The 21161-nt window shown below is 41.2% G+C and overlaps 3 protein-coding genes across 3 annotated transcripts; 1 reads left to right on the forward strand and 2 right to left on the reverse strand.

Annotated features, from left to right (window-relative positions):
* Window positions 1-2583: 2583 nt before the first annotated feature.
* copz1 (COPI coat complex subunit zeta 1) lies at window positions 2584-7868 on the reverse strand. Its single transcript, XM_079168786.1, has 9 exons — window positions 7804-7868; window positions 7262-7330; window positions 5977-6058; window positions 5793-5884; window positions 5122-5177; window positions 4917-4994; window positions 4768-4819; window positions 4642-4680; window positions 2584-3209 (listed from the first exon to the last, which is right to left on the reverse strand). Exons 1-9 carry the CDS (start codon window positions 7819-7821, stop codon window positions 3162-3164), a joined length of 534 nt encoding a protein of 177 aa, XP_079024912.1. The 5' UTR covers window positions 7822-7868; the 3' UTR covers window positions 2584-3161.
* A 6659-nt stretch (window positions 7869-14527) lies between these two features.
* nfe2 (nuclear factor, erythroid 2) lies at window positions 14528-16886 on the forward strand. Its single transcript, XM_079180995.1, has 3 exons — window positions 14528-14726; window positions 14828-14965; window positions 15560-16886. Exons 1-3 carry the CDS (start codon window positions 14679-14681, stop codon window positions 16829-16831), a joined length of 1458 nt encoding a protein of 485 aa, XP_079037121.1. The 5' UTR covers window positions 14528-14678; the 3' UTR covers window positions 16832-16886.
* Window positions 16887-16983: 97 nt separating this feature from the next.
* hnrnpa1b (heterogeneous nuclear ribonucleoprotein A1b) lies at window positions 16984-20851 on the reverse strand. The gene is made up of 12 exons (XM_079181006.1): window positions 20722-20851; window positions 20077-20193; window positions 19831-19977; window positions 19540-19750; window positions 19376-19459; window positions 19208-19270; window positions 19043-19117; window positions 18781-18945; window positions 18548-18691; window positions 18363-18468; window positions 17148-18192; window positions 16984-17071 (listed from the first exon to the last, which is right to left on the reverse strand). The coding sequence occupies exons 1-10, from the start codon at window positions 20731-20733 to the stop codon at window positions 18374-18376; spliced, it is 1113 nt and encodes a 370-aa protein (XP_079037132.1). The 5' UTR covers window positions 20734-20851; the 3' UTR covers window positions 16984-17071; window positions 17148-18192; window positions 18363-18373.
* Between the last annotated feature and the right edge of the window lie 310 nt (window positions 20852-21161).

Here is a 21161-nt window from a genome sequence, read left to right on the forward strand (position 1 = left end):
AGCCTTTAATCATTATAAACATTTCAAAAGTATCTAATGATTCTGCGGGTATGAGGGTGGTTGACTTTATCTTGAAAAATGAGAAAATGCAGCTCAACAATAAACAACGAGCGGTCTGATCTCATGTCGTTTTTCCTGACATTATGTTAATATCATTATGTTAAATTTATGCATTATCTACTCGATGGAAATGTGAAAGCAGTAGAAGTAAAATGGCCTTGTTAATTTTAATACACTGGGTCATTAAACATCATGTGGGTCTTGGCCTCTGTCCGGCTCGGACAATATAATGACACTTCCTTTAATATGTTTACTGTGCTGCATCCAACATGCTGTCATTGGTTGTCCCCGGTGTTGTTTCTCTTTAGCAGGGCAAGCCATTGGATGGGTGCTGAGGCCCATTGACTATGACATAAAGACTCTGTAAGCTTACTGATGATGATAATTTATTGACTCTAATTCACACAATCCACTCACACACATACACACAAGAGAAAGCGAGCGACTCTTTCACTGTATGCATCGATCAATTACAAGGCTCTAGCCCACACGTCTCTGACAATTTTACTGCATGTTATGTACAGCATGTCAAGCCATGGCGTTTCAAACGGTTATACTCGTGCCTGTATAATTAATATAAATTACCTCGCTGTTTTTTTTTTTTATGATGGTGCAACTGTAATTAGCGGATGAAAGCAAGTCACTGCGCCCCGGACGGTGCTGCAGGGCAATCGAGATGAAAAGTGAGGCTCTGGACAGGCACCTTGGGTGGGATCTGTTTTAACCCTCTCCCTTTCCCACCGGGCCCTCGCTGGGATCTCATCTAATCACATTTATTGCCGTCTGCTTCTGCTAACCTCGTCCTCTTTAACCTTCATGTTTGCCTCTCCCTCACTGTAACCACACACTGAGACAGAAGCTCCTCATTATACCAGCAAACTAGTGCGATAACAGTAAACGGGTGCGATAATGGAGTCCATTTAGAATGATTACCATTCCCTTTCTTGCTGCTCTCTCTCCAGTAAAACCCTTTGAAAGTAGCATCAACATGGCCTCCATCCATGCTATCTCTGCAGCAATAAAGAGACACAGATTCAGGGGCTGAATCAAACTGACGCAAAGCCAAGACAATAGGTCCACAGGTCAGAGTCAATAACAGTTTCATTGACTACACTCCCCTCTGTTATGTGAAAACATCAACCCACACGCATGCATCCAGGCGTGAACACACACATTCTGTTGCCTTTTTGGTATCGGCTGTTGTTGTCTGTTAACTGGCGTTGAAATACAATATGCAGAGAGCTGTTCCTCGGGTATTTCATGTGCAGTAATAACTGACATCAAGTAAGCCATCTGCCCCAGAATAACTACAATGTAATTTCCTCATACAAATTTTAAAAAAAACAGCTCCACAAACCCTCCAGAATGTACAGAATAAATTGCAGTATTTCTGTGCCTCAAAATGACTGTTTTCCTTTGGGCTATTTTCTGTACGAAAATTTTTGTGTGGTGCAATAATTGCAAGATTTAACTGATTATTTGGAAGAGGTGTGAAACGTCCCTGTCTGGCAGACACACGGGTGAAATGCTCTGATTTACATTCCGCATTCTGAAAATCCCCAATCTGTGTGATCTTTTCCACAAACTGCTCCGGGCCAAAGACATCTCTACATCAAGAGCATTCACTCCATCGGCTTCTCACTTTGATGCCTTGGCCAAGTGACTCATTTAGGTATAGAGAGAAAGAAACAAAACAAACTTGCTACAAACGGTAGCTAAATTACCTTTTACTCAGTCCAACAGACATGTCACTGCATGCCAATTGCAGTAGATGTTGGCGTCCGATTGTACAGACAAGAAAGGAAGGAGACATGATCTGTAATACCGACCTAATGTGGTTCAAATTAAGCATGGTTGGATCTGTTGGTTGCACACCCAACACAAATCTCTCCCAGGAAAAATACCTTCAAGTGTTCATCATGAGAGCATATGTAGCTACCTGGCTGGAAGAATGCAGATAGATCATTTCTACTCCTGGAATATGCATCAGGTACCAACATGATGTAGTGCCCTTTCTCACATCCATTTCTCTCTGTAGTGTACCCTTCATTTGCATTACAATGAGAGTACGGGGTTAGTGTTTGAAGGTGGGTGTGCATACATCGAAGCACACAATTCATGTGGCTCTCTACAGAGCAGAAATTAATCAAGTATGACTCCATAAAACTTATCCGCATGTCACAGCAACATAGTACAGTGTAAGCTCCCGATCACAGCGGCATGAATGAGTCTCCTCCCCACTCTGCCTTCTTGTCTTCAGTATTTATGAACCTCAGCCTCGCAGTTTGCTGCAGACGCCAGGAGATGGAGCACTTGCTCAAGCGTCTCTGGCTCTTGCGGAGATCTTTGAAGAACAAAGAGCGCACAGCATGGCAGCTCTGGAAAAAGACAACTCTTAAAAACCTGCTACATTTACAGATAGAAAAAAGTACGACAAATGCTTTTAAATTATAGAGTTCACGTCAATAACGCATTCCTAAAATGAATGGCAATTAATGGATCACGGCTGTTCACATATTGGTGTCAACAAATATTTATTGTAAGTATCTGATGAATGGAAGATCCCCGGACAACATGTATTCACAACATACCTTTGAGATTGTTGGTATGACTACAGTACAAGTTGTACACCTTTTTTTTAAATCACAATATTCATGTAAATCATATAGTGCCTCAATACTTTGTACAGTAAGATGACGGTGCTGTCAAAAATTATTGTTCAAGGATACACGTGGAATGTTGCAACAGGCTATGATGAGGTTTAGATACGAGACCGACTCACTGGTATAATTAACACCTAGATGCCTTAATGGGAAAACAAACTAACAAAACAGGCAGTACTGGAATGTACACCACTTCTTATCCTCGTGTTGATTAGCTCATACAAATGCAAGTCCGTGCAAAAAATAAAAAATAAAGAAAAAGATAGGAAAATGAAACTTTGTCGAGCACTAATCCTGGGAGTGTGACTGGATCAGCCAGTGGTACTCCTTACAACTTCAATTGAAGGAGTGGAAATCAGAGGAAAAGGAGTATGCGGATCAGTGCCACAAAGACTGGGCTCGACAGCGGCTCACTGGTGGACTGGTGCAGCGGGGACTTTACCGGAGAAGCGACCACTTGATCTGTTCTTTGGCAGACTGAAGAACCTGCGGATGAAAACTAGGTTTGAACCGAGCAGATCACTCAAATGACAAAACTTTAGCAGCGGGAGGGAAGGGCTGCGTGAGAGCAGAGGAGCGCTCACATGCACTAAAAAACATGAACGAGAATCATAACCATAAAGTATGGGGATTGGGGAGAGCCATTAATCCTGGCTAGATGAGGGATGGTGGTAGCCAGTCTCAGGCCTCTTAAATGACAACATTAATCAAGAGGAGCTCACACACACACAGACACGACTCATGTAAGAACCAAACGATAGGAACCACTGTTGGCTACACCGACACCTTTACAATGAATAACTTTTAGTCATGTACACTGTTACTCATAGAAGATAATGCAATACATGAAAGGGCCTAATTTACTGAGGGACACACACACACACACACACACTCACACAAACTACAGGAGATGGAGGACATAAGAAAAAATAATGCAAGTGATTTTTTTCAGATAATCTATATTAAGTCGTAAATTAAGACGTTATGTTACAAATATTTATTGTGTAATCATGTTGGAAAATCAATATAAATTTGAAAACATCTTAAACACTGGCATTGTTGAAATGCCGTGTTATTTTACACATTATCGGACCACCACTGTGGTCACTCAACACATTCTTGAAAGAGTCTATTTTTTGGAAGTCATATATTATGTCTGTAGCTCAGTAGGAGCAGCTGCCCAAGTAGGTGATGAGCAAGGAGCAAAGACAGCATGTATGAAGTGGAGAGGTGACTCAATTAGAAAGAATAATTACATTAATAATGTTAACGTATCAGAGGCTGTTGTAAAGATGGATGACAACTTTAAAAAAATCGAATTAAATGCATTTTATTTGTAAGGTAAAGTGTATTTTTTTCTTTTTCTAAACTTTGTCGTTTACAATGTTTATTTTTCCTTTCTGATCACCACGGCCTAGAAAAACAAATGTCAAAAGTCTTGTCCACTATTGTGCCATGTGTGACTTGAATGAATTACTTTCAGGCACGAGCCTCTAGAGCAGCTTTGTATCTAAAAGTTTACCGAAATCCAAGCAATAGGTGAACATTGACACGATATAAAGTAGGTCTCCAGAGCGGTTTTATGCTGCACCTTTTCACCTGTGGTGCTGCTGCAATATGGTGATCAATTTGATCACTCTTTGCTGTGTTTTTCTTCATAAAAGATTTTTGATTGATGGCCGTCCATCATCAAAAGGACATGTCATGTGAAAATTAGGAAAAAATATGGTTGTGTTTTGTTCCGCCCCTGAAAATATGACGGCTTAGACTTGCGTGATAAAGTAGGAGTAGAGGAGAATGACGCTATAACAATGCCCTTGTAGTCATAGGTTCTGAATTAATGAGCTTTAACAGTCAATAAACTAATGGAGCTTTAAAACTTTATAGCAGAGAGAGATGCAAGGAAGGTTTTTCTCACCTGGGTGACTGTCTGCTCTGTCAAAGGCACATCATCCCCCTACAGGAACAATTATGTTACGTTAGTATCAGACATAACCAACATCAAACTGTTGCATATTTCTGAAAGGAGAGGAGAGGAGCTTACTCTGAGAGCCACACGGTGCACAACCTGTTGTGGGTCACTCTCCAGGATCACCCTGCAGTAGGCAGCAAAGAGACGGACCAACAATTATTAATCCCAGAGACATCCTGCTCTTTTTTAATAAGACTTAAAACAAGTTTCAAGCTGCTTACCCTCCATCTACAATTTCATCCACAGCCAGGAAGAGCCCCTCCATATTCTCCAACAAAGCCCTTCTCTCTACATTCTTTCTACGGAGTAAAAAAAACACAACAACCATACATGTCAAGCTTAACTTTCTAGACATCAGGAAAACATTTGCACAAAAAAAAGTTTTGTTGGAAGTTTTGCAGAAAAATAACAGCTGTCAAGACGTACCTCAACATCTGACTGAGCGAATCAAAAAGGCAGTTTAGAACAGCCATCAGCATTAGCTGTTGAGGATAAAAGAATATATTAGATTCTGTTCATGTCTAATGAGCCCACATCGTTATTCTATCATCTGGAGAAAATCATTCAGGAAATAGCATGTGTGGAATCACTTGTTATGGTTTTTACAATATTTCTTAGGACCTCGAGGCACATCGTTTTCCAGCTAAGACGAACTTGTGTCCGTCTGTGCAGACTCGACTATTGTAGTTATAAATAAAGAACACATCGAGAGTATAAATAACACCCGATTTCATGATGGATGAAGTTCATTTAATTATTTGTTAAACATAAAAGAAATATAGACAGATGAGTTCACATTGACACACATTATCATTTAGTTTCTATAGAAACATGTACTGTATACCACAATATTGGTTTCCCAAATAATCCCCAAAATTCTGAGCCTTGAGGAAACACTGTTGAATAGCACGAAAGACAACACATTCTCCAGTTAAGTGAAAACATCTCTGATCAATTTAATTATGTTGTTTTTCAATTTTAACACCAAACTGCAGTTGGTAAAAAGTTAAAATAAATTAAATGACTACAGAATGGACCGTGCAAAATTAAGACTCATTTAATAATGGTTTGTTATAAAATCCTAAAATTAGGCTTACCTCATTTTCATGGGAACTTCCAATCACATAAAAGAAGAGGTCTATGTTGCTCTTGTAGACGACGGTGAGGCCTTCGAGTAAAGCTATCTCACCTACAGACACACAGAAAGCAACCAAAGCGTGTTATGAGACGTACTGAGGGAGGAAAGCGTCTTTAATCTTTAACGTAGGAAAGATATCTTACTGTCCGTCCTGTGTGTTTTGTTGAATATGTTCTTCTCAAACGCCTTCTGCTCTTTCACCGTTGGGTACGTGTCATCATAATACTGTAGATGAATGTAAAGTGAAGACGTTATTATATGTTGCCATGTAAACCTATAACCCAAGGCCCAATTTAAGTTGTTTGAATTTTAGTTAATAGAATAAGGCTGGCGGTATTTAATATTTTTCTTATCGTCAACAAATCCAATAAAAAGACCAAAACCAACAGCGCATTAGTCAATCTCTAAATACTTTCCACTGTCGGTCTGTGACACTGTGCAATTAAATCTATAACAAACAAACAAACAAAAAAAGTAAAAAATGTTGAAATCAACGAGCACTGTTGATGCATGTGTCAGTATTTGCAGCGTCAGGACGGTGAATTGACTGAAAACAAACTGCAGTGCCCGTGACATGCTCAAGGTAATATCAGGTGATATGTAAAGAACATATCACCTGATGCAACAGTGTGGATCTTTGTGTGCTTTAAGTAGTTTTGAAGTAAAAACTGCAGTCAATGGCACAGAGGAATGAGCTACATTAAGTTTTGGAGTCAGAGACAGTACTTTAAAGTTGGTTACATTTGTTATTGGTTACAAGTTCAGCGGTAGGGTTGTAAAATATTCAAATAAATCCATTAATTTGTTCAATACATGCAAGAGAAAAATGCCAAGTGGTGAGTCAGCGAGCTAGTAAGTTAACTAATGGGGTACTTTGAACTGTTGTGCGGACATTCAATTGTTTTACAACCAAGAATGAATGGAAATAAGTTAATCAAAAGTGTAATGGGAGCATGCTGAGGATTGTAATTGTTCTGAGTTCTTATTTAATGGGATGCCGGAAAATGATCTACATGTGACAGAAGAGCTCGCTGCTGAATTCACCACATGGTTACAATTCAATTAAATGGACTTTTTAACTTTTTAACCAAAACACACCTTAAGCACAACTTTACGAAAAAAAAGTTTTTTTTGTGTGTGTGTATTTAGGCCCCTACACACACATAAAACATACTGTGTATATACAAATATTTAAAAGAGCATAGAACACAATACAATAAAGCAATATATATAGTTACTTTATTTTGGTTTAGTGGGAATGAGGGTAGTGCAAAAGGTACTGTGGTAATGTAAACCAGGGCTGGTTTTAGTGTGCGATTTGTTGATAAGGCGGAGCCTTTTAAAGCAGCTGGCCCAGGACCAAGACGGTCTGTTAAGAAATGTTTAACTAATAATGGTAACGTGGATGTACAGTTGTCTCTATCGTACCTTGGCATACAGCCTGTCTCCATCGTTGTCCAGAATCAGAACAGCTTTGACAGTGTACAAGGATGGTTCCTGTTAAGACAGAAGACGTTAAGCACCGACTCAATGTACACGAGTATCATTTAACACACGTATCGAGAAGTCAACAATCGAAACATTAACTGCTAACATAACATGAAACTTTGGCAGGACGGCGGTGGATGCGCTAACAAGGGATGAATGAAAACACAATCCGATCAGAGTCACCAATTGAACACAAATAGTAATAATGACTGCTCGTTCGCGATGACACAAGACATGACACTTCCACATCACCGACATCACTTCGTGTGTAACACAACGTTACACGCGAAGCTAACGTCTCTGAGGCCAAGTTAGCTTGTTAGCCAACAACCGTTTACTTTAGTTAGCTCCCTGTCGAGTTAACTCCACAACTAGATTATGAAGTTTCGAGAAACAACCACATATATTAATGCGAAGAAGTTACAATTAAAAGCCTGAATGACACATATACTGTGGCATATGAATTCATGCGCTAACATTACCAGTATTGGAGAATCCATCTTCTTTCTTGTTAGCAAACTAGCTAGCAGACTGCGGCTGCGCAGCGGACGCGTCATGAGTACAGTAAATAAGGCGCTTTCCCATTGGCTGATACAGAGCCATGCGTACTGCGGACTAGGTCAAAGAGCTACTACACAGCGCGGAGCCAGGAAATACAATACATTAAATGTATGCCATTCAGACTCACGAGTATCTGTAACACATGTGTCCCTTCAGTGGGCAAAGTTGCAACTTGATAATGTCATGTAAAGTCAAACATTGTATGTTGTCCTCCACTAACTTTATCTCTGTATTTTTTCTGTCTACTGCTAGCCTACTGTAAATTAACATTACAGCTGTCCCCCTTACCCTGTTCCTTCTATCGTGAAAGTAAAACATAAAGGTTATTTGTTCTGTAATTCCCAGATGTAGATCCCCAGCAATGGTGCCTATATAAACTCTTTTCTACATATTCTAATGAACTACAGTAGGCAATTCAGGTTAATGTCAGAGTGTAAACCTCTACTATGGGCCCTAAACCAATCATTATCATTATTGACTGAACACTTTTTTTCCACAGGGCTGCATGGTAACAACAAAAAACAATCTTCTCATTTACAAGCCTTGCTAGCTTCCTTGTACTCATCAACATCTTTTTTCAGGATCCTCCTACATTTAACCAACCCCAATTATCTTCGTTGCCACTTCTGGGAAGCATCTGGAAACACAGGCTGATGGGGATTTCCCTGTATCTCACTCCATGAATTACATCACTGTTCGGCCTTACTGTAAGATATTTTTGGACTTGAGTTTGAAATAATACGGGAATTTGTAGGCCTACAGTTTTGAAAGCAAGTGGTGCACAGCTATTATTTCACTGCAAACAGTATATGGTTAAAAGCTACAAACTATACTGAGATGCATTCATAACACCACCACTGCGGACAACCATGAAATGTTGCAATACTGCACTATGTTTACACAATTCAGCCACTAAGATTTCAAAACTTACCCGACCAGAGAGGAAACAGTATGCTGCCTTGAACTTGCTCACACTTAGACTATAGGTTAAAAGATTCTTTGATGCCATTATCATGCCATCTCATTTTAAACATCGTACAAATTCATACCTATATGTGTTTGAAAATCATCACTGTTAAGATTATGCTGGGAGAGTTGGTGATGGTGATGAATGAAAGTTGAATGATGAATCAACATTTGTGATAAATTAACATGCAAAATGACTGGCCTACTTCTAATGGTGCTGGCTTGAAAATGGAATTTCACTAACTTTCTTTTAAATAGGTTGTGTGCACTTCATAGTTAAAGGACCTTGAAGACTAAAGCATGAATGAGACATAAATCCTCAAAGCACGAGGTGAGGAAACTGTTCAAGTGACTAATAATGCAGCTTAAAGTTCAGCAAATATTAACCATCTATTACTGGATCTGTCAAATGCTCACGAAGATTAAAAAGTAGAAATGACTAACAGCAATAGATAGAGAAATGAAGTAATGTGCTGCTCCCCTCTTCTCAGCTTTATGCCAGCAACCACAGCAGTTAGCAGTTCCCTTCCGAAGAACCAAGTGCTACTTTTATCAGCATTAAGCAGAGCTTCCGCCAACCAACATCCTCCTTTCCTTACCTTCCCTCTTTGTGTCTGTATTACAGACTTGACTGCCTTATCGCATGTATGCAATGACCTATATATATACACACATGCACACAAACAATTTTATTTTCTATCACCAGTAATATAATATGCAAATGCTTTAATAAAAAACGTAAGGATAAAAATAATCATAAAATAATTAAGAAATACAATACTGTTGTTACAAAACATTATCTTAATCTTAACATCTTGAGATAAGCGCCCATCTTATTGAGACATTCAGAAGAATGATGCGGCATCTTCAGGTTCCTCATTTGGTTTCAGGTGGCGATAACTATCGTGACAGACGTTTTAAGAAACAATAATGGAAACGTTATCTCTGATTCCGATCAACATCTACAGTTGCTCTGATGAATGTGTCCAGTAAATCAGTTTGCATCCTGCTCATTTGAAAAAGATCACAAATGTACAAATTAAAATAAACATCTCAATATTGTCCACAATAGAATTAGGAAAGTATGTGAAAATGGGTATTAGCATCTACATACTGTAGGTGGACCGAATTGAAAAACCCTTTCCAGTTGACTACCACGATAAACAATTGCACATATGACCATTTTTATGTCTTTAATTATTTTCAGTGTTGTTTTTATTGAAGCCGAATATTAACAATAGAACAAAAATTATAATGTAACTATTTTTTACACTTCAGATAGTTTATCAGTAAGTAAAGAAATAATACTCCATCTGCCCTCTCTTTTTTTTTCCTTTCCCAGAAGCTGACTCCAAAAATATTCCCTCTTTGATACCACAACCCAAGGCACACATTCATTTTGTTTAGTAGTGAGGTGGTTTTCCACTTTATGTCTATTACAGCCTTTTGAATGTTAAAACAAAACCAAAGATGCCACATATCTTCATCTTTAATGAACAAATAAGATGCTACGGAAACACCAGGACTCATAGCGGAGGTGGGGAACAATCAAACGGACAAACATATTTAACCCTTATTCTCTCATTTAATTTAACACACCCTAGTATAAAAGTCAGTGGTCATTAAGAGCTAAGTGAGTCAACTGTGGGCAGTTCCCAGCCAACGTGTCCGGTCTATTTTTGACGTAGAGTTGTTCGTAGCATCGAGGTGCACAGCAAAGAAAAGGCTGACAGCCCTGAGAGGTTCACGCAAGCTGGAAAGCAGAGATGTTAAAGACTAATTGGAGCAAACAAACACAAACAGGGAAAGTAGGCGTAGACCTGGGAACTGTGTCCAGATTCGAAACCATTGTGGTCGCAGTAATAACAGGGTGCTCTTTGGCATGCTGTGGCAGTGGTTGAGGCAGGGGCTGGGTGCTAGGAACTTGGGTTGGGAAGTCCCTTCTTTGATTCCTGGTAGACATTCACCTTTCTTGACTCCGTCAGCCACCTACTTTTTCCATCTTAGAACAATGACAAAGAAAACATGGAGATTTATGTCTTTGTGGGATGTGATATTGTATTGGGTCAGACAAAACCCTCCATGTTCTCATGGTTTTGGAATATACGGTGCCTTACTGAAACTCAATTTTTGTTATCACAAGCTCTAAAAGGTACATTTATTCAATAATAAAAAAAGTCAAGTTTCAGGTCAGCATTCAGAGCAAACATTCTCATCAAGTACCTTAAATGTATTTGTCGCCACACTCTTTGTGTTCCTGTATAACAAAAAGCCCAAAGTTTACTTGAATTACCACTGTAAGTGTCTAAAAAGACCTTAAGCTCAGCTTTATCTTTTTAATGTCAAGAATGCTTCTGTGAATCACAAAGATCATAAGTGTTTTTATGAACCCACGATAAAGACTATTCAACCCCCTGTACATTTACCCTGTATTATTATTTAATACATTTAAACATATCACCTGTGTTATTAATAAAGAGGGTGAACCCTTTCAAATTATTGAAAATATTGTATATGTATGTTTATTGGAGATTTGTTTAGACTCTCAAGTTATTTTGTTTTCTGTTTAGCAGTGTAAAAAAGTTATTCACTAACTGCTATTCAAGGAAGAAAGTTGTTGCGACATCTGTTTTCAGCTTTACATTTCTGAGAAAAAGAAATGATATGCAGTCCGATGCTTTTTAGCATAAACTGCTTGCATTTGCTGCACACTGCCGTTGTTTTATGTGCAAATGACGGACCGGGGATCCCTTGTATATGCAAGTAATTCTACAAACATGCATTTGCGTCCGCTTGTTTTACAAAGACAAAATATATCCTCTGCAAGGCTGTAGCATATGTTGTAGTCACGCAGCCAGGCAGAATTATAGGACGCATATTTCAGTATGTCCATCAGGTGATTTAATCAACAAATGCTTTTTAAAAATGAAATCTATCCACTACGTTGTACGCATTACACACAGCAGGGGGTATTTTACAAAGCATGGAATGTCTTGAATATTTTATGTGATGCCGATTAGATCCAAAATCCTCATTGTCGCTGTGAGACAGGCTGCTATATCTATCACTGTGCATAAAGATACATTGCTCTATGGAGCAATAACTATGTAACATCTCTACTGTCAGTAATTGTGTGAAAGCTGTTGCACAATAGAGTTCTACATAACACATAGTCTTTGTGAGTTCACTGCTCACGGTGCTTCAGATCTGGGCAATGAGGGGATTTTTTCGTGAGGGATTTTAATGGTCACTTGCTATGTAAGACACGCTCCCCTCCATTCTCCCCCTGCTCCTCTCTCTCCCTTGGCGGTTGCTCTGCCAGATAGAGGAACAATGTAGTCTTTCTTACCTGTCGGAGGGTGTACATTCCATCTCTGCTAAACTAAGTCTCAATCCTGCCTCCAACCCACTCCTGCTTGAACAGGGCCCTCACTGCAATGCCAGCTCCAGGTGCTCCACATCACACTCCTCATACCTTTCGTTTTGGAGGATTTGAAAGGACACAGTTCTTGTACGGTTTGGCCTGGACAGAGACAACCATCCGGCTACTTTTCAATCACTTTCAGTCTTTTTAATCTGACTGTTTAATATGTATAGTCATTATAGAATTTAAATCAAAATTGCATACAGTTTTTTTTATTGTGTTTTGTAAACATCTGCCTACCTCAGTGTCGACTGACAATGATTGTCGTGGTGTATGTCAGACTGTTGGTTTGTGGTTTGTCATGTGGGCAAAAGGGAAATTTGGAGGTTGGGGTGCAAGTGTGCTATTAAGGTTACAAGAGTACAAAAAAAATGTGGTGGGTGCTTTACAGGAAGATTGCGTTTGTCTGAAACAGAGCCATCCCATTTATGCCGGTGGCTGTATGAGTAGCTGAGCAGAGAGAGAGCGAGAGAGACAGTTGAAGAAGAGAAAGAGCAGAAGGCCTTATTTGTTTTACTTTAGAAGTCAGCCACACCACATCATCTGTGAAAAAGAACAGATTCTCCTTTTGTTCATTTTTTTCTTTTCTTACCACCAGGATTGTGCTTCACATCTGAATTTTCTTTACCTCATCACCTGCTGAAGAAGCAGAGAATGTTGGCCAGGTATGTTCATTCACATCACCCTTCTTCTGATTTGTCAGATCTTTTCTGTTGCAAAGCTACTGCATACTAAGAGATTACAATGTTCCCACTTATATTTAATCTTTATAGCGGTATATTTAAGTAGATGTATCACTTCAGTAATGTGATATTACACATAATCATATAACAAAGTGAGCTATTGAACGATGTAATTACATTGTTTCTAAAGCATTGAAGTTGTAAGTAATAGAGTTGAAGTAATAACACAAAGAAACACTTCATTAGCAGTTTTATCCTGCTGACTTAATTTGACTTGATTTTAGCAACTTCTTTTTAACTGACTGGACCAGTGAAATTTGACTGGTGATTATGATTTCTTACAGTAAAGGAAACAGCCTTAAGAAACTTACCACAAACACAACGCTGGTTATCGCAGGATATAATAGTTGTGTTTCAGAACCTTTAAAAACTACAAAATAATTCACACACGACAGATGATAGCAAATAGCCTTACAGGCGGATGCCATTGAAATAATACGCAATATTACAAATTGTATGCAAACAGTTTGTTTTGAAGGTCAGGAGGAAATTAAACGTGTATTTCAAATCTTAGATTAAAAAAGATAAAACACATGTTTGTGGATTCCACCATTACCAAGTAGAAAGAATTACTTGTAAAATACATGTCTTAGACAGAAATATACCCCATTTTGCAATAGTTTAACTCATTGAACCAGGTCTGTAATCTGTGACACCTCAGTGTGACAGCCTGTTGTTTGATATTCCACTCCAATTAGCCTGACTTTGACTACTCATTTTTAATCAGCTTTTGAATTTGAGATAATTCTAACTTCAAAGGTACCTTCGACTGAGTCATAACCACAAAGCAGTTACTGCATTATTGTCAGTGGAGAAGCTTAAGGCTGCCACCTGGGGAGATCCCATTTATTGAAGAGAAGACTCCCGTTTGTTCAAACATATTTATTGGCTCAACTCAACTCAAAATTGGGAAAGCAATACAACAGGTACATATCTGAAGCTAATTTGCAGCCCCATCCTTGGTTTCTCTTTGCAATTTAATTAATTTCATATAAACAAGCAGATTCAGGATAAAAAGCAACAAAATAGGTAAAACTAAGTGTGTGTATTGTATATTTTAAAGTGCATAAATTCAATAGTGATTCAGTGTCCGCTTCTCTGTTGGTGTTTAGGCAGCTGTTTCAATTGTGTGTTGAAAACTTTAAATTCTCATTTTTAACTCAAGTGGAATATTTCCAAAATTCTGAAAAACAAGTTGGAGATGCTAAAACGTTAAACTACTACTAGGCTACTGACAGAGTTTAAAGATTACTGCCAACATGCAAGCCATACACCAACTTTTCCAAAGCGCAGCCATCAGGCCCCAGTGTGTCTTAAAGAGAGCGCTGTTTTCCCGCAGATTGTGTTATCAGGGGTTGGCATAGCTGCACCCGGGACAGCTGTTGGGAGGAGTTAAATCAACTGAACCCTTCATGTGCTCCAAAAGAACCTACAGAACACCCAGTCATTTATTTAGCAGCAGCGGGTCTACTCCTATGTAATGTGCTGTATGTATTAGTAAAGTGTGTTTGAACGTATGGTGTGACTTAATGGCTCGCAGATACTACTTTTATTTTTTTTTTCTTTCTTCTTTCTGGTGTGAAGTTTAGATGCCGGGTAGGTAATAATAACTGGTTTGTGTGTCTTTGCCAGGTTGATCTTTTGCAACAAAAGCTTGTCCTGAATGTGTTCCACGGCCAACTATGTTCTCCCTCTGAGGAGAACCTGTGAGGTAGGTCTGGCTATGAGCTGGGAAGACAGAAACCACCACAAAATAATCTGGATTAAAATAGATTTATGAATGAGGTTATAATTTGTCTTTTCTTACACAAGGTATTAGCCACTCCAGGCAGGCTGTGTGGGGGAGTGTCCATGTCAAATCCTTACCCTGGTGCCAGGTCTCATGGAGCCCCTCAGGACACAGAGATGGATGTGGCTTGGCAGGAGCTGATGGCCATCACAGAGCTGCAGGTAACTCTTCAGCACTGACACACTGTAAACATCTATTTTTATGTATGGCAAAAGGCTACTATATGTTGTGTCTATTCCCGAAAAATGCCAATGTTATCACAATATCTCATGCTGCGTTATCATGGAGAGGCAGTTTATTTTGTATGAAACAAATTACTAAATCCAACATGTTTCATTCTAGTGGAATAAATACTTCCTCTTTTCACGTGTTGCTAACTGTTGAAAAACTAATACTTAGCTGAGGAAGGCAACAATGGCCCATTTGAATGATGGCAGGATGAAGAGATTGTGAGAGGGGGCAAGTGCTGCATGTTGCTAGCGGCCCCCTGCACCGCACAATAGCCATCTGTTTCCAGGTGAAACCTGATCACATCTATGAGAGCCCTTCATAGGCTATGGGTGGCATGCTGAAGTGGGGGCAAACTGTGTTAGTGAGCCAGATGAAATGCGAAAAATACACTATTCCACTAATTAATTCAGAGTTCTTGCAAATTTGATTATTGCCTTCAATCTTTTTATTGCCGTTAGTGTGACATGTACAGTGATGTCCCGGTCATTCATAACTGGCCATGCCGCATTTTGTTTTTGTTGCAGGAGTTTGAAGTCTCCAGTGCAGGCTCCTATGAAACAGCACAGTACCAAAACATGGAGCCCATGGTCCCTATGGGAGGCTATGAGATGGCTCAGTCCCACTCCGAGACTCCTCCTGCTGCCTGTGAGCTCAGCACTGGTGCCACTTACGATGGATGTTACTCTGAAGTGGTGCCCGTCTGTCATCGTCCAAGCAGCAACGCAGAGGCAATGTACGGACACCCTGATTCTCAGCACAGTCAAAGAATGCTCCCCATGTCTTCTCACACACAGCCCTCACACACGGCTCTTAGGGAACAAATGAACATGTCCGGTACCAGCCAAGGGCACAGGAGGGCCAACGCTTGTCTCGCTCAGGATCTACGTCGGCACATGCTGTGGACTACACACGGACAAAGTTCACACACTCGCCCGGGTGATGATCTAGAGTCGGACTCTGGTCTGTCCCTGGGTTCTAGTCCACCTTTGGCCTCCCCAGATAATCCTGTTGGTGGTGCACCAGGTTACCAGAGTGTAGACATAGGCATGACTTATAGTGATGGAGAACCAGACAGCATGGCTGAACACGCCAGAAGAGCACATGTCCATTACTCAATGGACTACCAGAGTCCGTCTCACTCATATTCACATCCATCTTATTTTTCAACACAACCGACTTTATCTCATACTCAACCTCATGCTCTGACTCGGTCAGTGAAACAGCAGGGTCAGACATCTGCTCTGGGCAACCCGCACATTGACTCTGGAGTGTCCAGCAGAGGGAGCTCACAATATAACATGTATGCAAAACCACAAGGAAGTAGCTCCCCTCCAGGTCCACTAAGCAGAGATGAGCGGCGGGCCGTGTCTTTGAAGATCCCCTTCCCAATGGAGAAGATCATCAATCTACCTGTGGATGACTTCAATGAGCTCCTGACACAGTATACTATGACAGAGACTCAACTAGCACTGGTCAGGGACATTAGACGGAGAGGGAAGAACAAGGTGGCAGCTCAGAACTGCAGGAAAAGGAAGCTCGAGAGCATATTTCACCTTGAAAGAGAGCTGAACCAGCTGCATGCCAAAAGAGAGCACCTGGCACAGGAAAGAGTCGAGTTCCAGCGCAGCTTGGCTTTTATTAAATGTCGCCTTACAGACCTTTATTCAGAAGTATTTTCTCACTTGAGAGATGAGGATGGACAACCATACTCAGTAGATGAATATGCCCTACAACAAACACCTGATGGTAAAGTTTATTTGGTACCTCACTCAACTATGCAAAGAGAGCAATGCTGATTAATGGACAGCCTCATGATTTCACTCCCCTACAGAATGAGGCATACTGCCGGATTGTGCCAATCGACAGTATATTGACTGAAAGTTGTGTCACACATGTCTCATTGGACACCTTTCCCCATCCTACAATTGACTGAAACCACACCAGTTATTTATAAAAAAATACTTTATTAAAAAATATAAATAGACACTGCACAGCAGTCTTCAGATAAAAAGCACCAGCATGATTGTTCAGGAAACCTGTAACGAAAAAAAAAAGTTAAATAAAAAGGAAAACTTTGAAAAAAAAAAAACGTGAAGGTTTTAATGAATGTACCTGATTTAGCCATTGTCACTGAAATGAAGTCAGGTTGTGAAGACCAGGGAGTTTCCTGAAAAGCAGAAACACAAAATAAGTAAAGTGCTTCTTTCACAAAAACATCATTTTTGTTCACAGCATGCAATATGTTGTAGGGCCTCTATGCACAATTAGGAGGCCAATTTTACCAGTGAACATAGGCGTAAGTCATAATAAAACTTGTTTGCACAAATATGTCATGTCATTACTGGGCTACACAACTTACTACCAGCTACATGAAAAAGCAAGACATACTATCAGTAGTTGAGAAGTCTGGTCTTACCTACAGAAAGCACTTAAGCCTTTTGGAAGCTGCTGCCTGCTAGCCTCAGGCTTCTGTTCTCACTCTCCCCTGCTTCAATGATCCTGGCGACGGTTTTGCTACTTCTCTCCCTCAGCTGGCTTCCATGACTAGCCTCAAAGACTTTGCATGTAAGCTAGCATCCTCCAGTTGATCTTTGCAGAACTCAGGGTAGTCTGTACCAAGTGGTGGGCTCTTTATGGTGGAAGTATTTGTGCACCACTTCTCATTCCTCAACCAGCATTGTAAATGCACTTACTCATGATGTATATGGTGAATAGCGCAGGGCTTCTCACACATCACATGGATTCTTTGGCTGCTTGTATTATGTGAAATATGTCCCTCATCCCACAATGTGCAACACCTGATAGTGAACCCTCCCTTTCCCAAACCACTCAAGAGGCTAACAACACTTTGTAAAAAAACTGAAAGATTTGTTTATTTCAGCTTGGATGCAGTTACAAATAAAAACCAGACTTTAAAGAAAAACAATCTACATAAAACCTCATTGGAATGCTTGCTTTCCCAAAAAACACAGTCGATGAAAAAACACAAAACGTTTAAATGAAGACCCTCCATGATTTATCTACTGTACATCTCTTCTTGCAGCAGCTGTAACCTGTCACAACTGTTTGGCTGAGCAGATTTAGGAGGTAAACCTGCAGCTGCCCTGTCAATTCGCTTGCTCTCCTCTCCTTGCTCTCCTCTCCTAAGTACTCAGTCCTGTTGAACAATACGGAACAACATTGTTAACTGTGCACTGACTTCATATGACCTGACATCCAGAGTGATTTGAAAAAAATGTGTTATCTACACTTAACGAGTCCCTGCAACTACAAACTCTGGTTTTAAGAAAAGATTAAAAAGGTCAGGACGTGCCAGTGAACACTTACCACTTCACATTTCAAAAGCGTCCTGAACGGCCATATCCACCACCATTGTTTGAGCCCCCTCCATAGCCGCCACCGCCGCCGCTGCTGCCACTGCTACCTCCACCACCTGGGAACAAAGGAAAACTTAGCTTACAGAAACTACGCTAAATGGTAAGCATCTTTGCATTGCCCTTCCTCCAGCTTACCGAAGTTCCTGCCAACTCCGCCGCCACCACCGCCGCCAAAGTTGTTCTTCATTGGGCCAAAGTTGGAGGCCTGGGGGTCGTAGTGGCCCATGTTGTTGTAGCTATTTCCACCGCTGCTCCCTCCTCCACCACCTCCACAGTTACCTGTGAGAATTTGCAAGCAGACCAACAGCTTAAGTAAAATCACATCTTGAACACAGAAACGTTAAGTTACGGCGAGCTAAAGCACTTACCATAGCCGTTGCTGTCATAGCCATTTCCTCCTCCATAGCCGCCGCTGCCACCTCCTCCACCACCACCACCGCCACCTCCTCCTCCACCCTGGTTGTAACCTTGGTTATATCCTCGGTTGCCACCATTGTTATATCCCCCAGGACCGCCGGGACCTCCTCCATAGCCTACAACACAAATATTATGTTAGTGCTTTGCCATGCAGCGACTGTTGAAATAATTCAACCCACGCAGACAAAATTGTCGGGGGGGGGGGAAACTTACCACCACCACCGCCTCCATTACCACCATCACCTCCATTGCAATTGTAAGGACCGTCTCCATATCTACCCCTGCCTCCTGAAAGAGGTAAATAAAGTTAGGCTTCAGACACTTGCATATATAAAAACAATGGATTATTATGTAGCCCCATCATAAAAGAAGTCTTACCCTGATTGAAGCCTCGGTCATATTCATAGGGCCTTCCACCACCACCACCACTGCTGCTGCGGCCTAAACCATAACACAACCATTACTTCTGGAATAGTGTCAAACTGCCCAGGGTTTTAAAAACCACTGCCGAGAAGTTTGTATAAAAAAAGAGTTTACATCTCATACCCATTCCTGTAGTCTGCATTTCCTGCCTTGTAAGAGCCTTCCTCACCTCACAGTTGTGAGAGTTGATTGTGTGGTATTTCTGGACTGTGGGACAAAGAGATGGTTAGTGGCCATTCGAGACAGGAAGGTCAACCTGCAGGAGAACAGCGAGCATTTGTACTTACTGACAATCCTGTCGACTGAGTCGTGATCATCGAAGGTCACGAAGGCAAAGCCCCTCTTCTTTCCAGTATTACGGTCGGTCATGATATCAATGACCTCGATTTTGCCAAATTGTGTGAAGTAATCTCGCAAGTGGGACTCCTCTGTATCTTCCTTGATGCCCCCGACAAAGATCTTTTTCACGGTGACGTGGGCACCTGGCCGGTTTGAGTCCTGTGAGCAGAGATATTTGTTACTATGCACACTTTCCTTTACGCATACTCAATATGTCAAAAACATAAAATCCAACATACCTCTCTGGAAACTGCTCGTTTGGGTTCAACCACTCTTCCATCAACCTTGTGGGGGCGGGCAGTCATGGCAGCATCAACTTCATCCACCGATGAGTATGTCACAAAGCCAAAGCCCCTTGATCTCTTTGTGTTGGGATCCCTCATGACCTGGAGGAGGAGGAGGAGAATGCAGTTATTCCCAGTGTTGTCCACTAGCGTGCCAGCATGTATAACCATGTCACAGGGTGATCGTGAAACCCCACTTACCACACAGTCTGTAAGGCTCCCCCATTGCTCAAAGTGAGCCCGCAGGCTTTCGTCTGTGGTCTCGAAGCTCAGACCTCCGATGAACAGCTTGCGGAGCTGCTCCGGTTCACGTGGGACCTGACGATGCAACAATGGTCAGTAACATTAGAGTACAATCACCAGCACTGACCGGAGCGCCGGGTGCCAAGTGGCGCACGACTACATCAACAATGAACCGCTTCAGAGCGTACAGCGCGGTAACGTGAGGCCTAATAGTTTATGAAGCCAGTCTTGCGTCACGTATCAAAAAATCAGGACGTCGCCGCCATTACCGTCAGCGGACAGGCCTGGTGATAAGTAGCGCTTTTAGCAACAGTTGGACACAAACACTTAATGCATGCGTGTTAAATGTAGTGCATTTGCATTTAGAATAGTAGTACTTAAGACAAGCATGGAGTGAAACTCGTGAATTTCGCACGTAGCTGGAGATCAAGAACAAAAGGGCCACGAGGCCCAGCTGCTGTAAAATGGCGGATTTACCAGGCTTGATATACAACGCAAAACAACGCCTCGCCTATTCGCAATGGCTTCAAATCAACGCCTTTTTTTAGGCGCACGGTTTTTGCAGGATAATGGCCCAAACGGGTTTCCAAATGCGATACTCACATCTTTCGACATGTTTGCGGGAGAATCCTTGAAGACTCCTTGTGGACTGACCGGAGAAAAGCGATCTGCGTCAGACGAGCCTAGCCTGGATCCCAACAGTAGAATAAATAGCAAAGGAAACACCTCTTTCACACAGCAATTGGCCCAGTTGTTCCCGCTGCAGTCTGTCGTCTGCCTTGGTTGAATCTGGATTGGTCCAAATTCAATCACTCACCACCAGCCACCAATGGCGTGGCGGTAGGCGGTGCATTTCGCAACCACGGCGATATTAAGATGGATGTTGTTAGAAGCCTGAAGGGTTTCGGAAGACAAATGTGTGAGATATTGAGTATTGCATGTGATGCAAAGCGGGCCAAGGCCACGAATGCACGGAGCAAAAGCCCCCAAAATCATCACATCTTAAATGATTCAGATGCTTGACTTGTGCAGGTGTAGCTGCG

Source organism: Pholis gunnellus (genome assembly GCF_910591455.1).
Source record: "Pholis gunnellus genome assembly, chromosome: 2".
Lineage (NCBI taxonomy): Eukaryota > Metazoa > Chordata > Actinopteri > Perciformes > Pholidae > Pholis > Pholis gunnellus.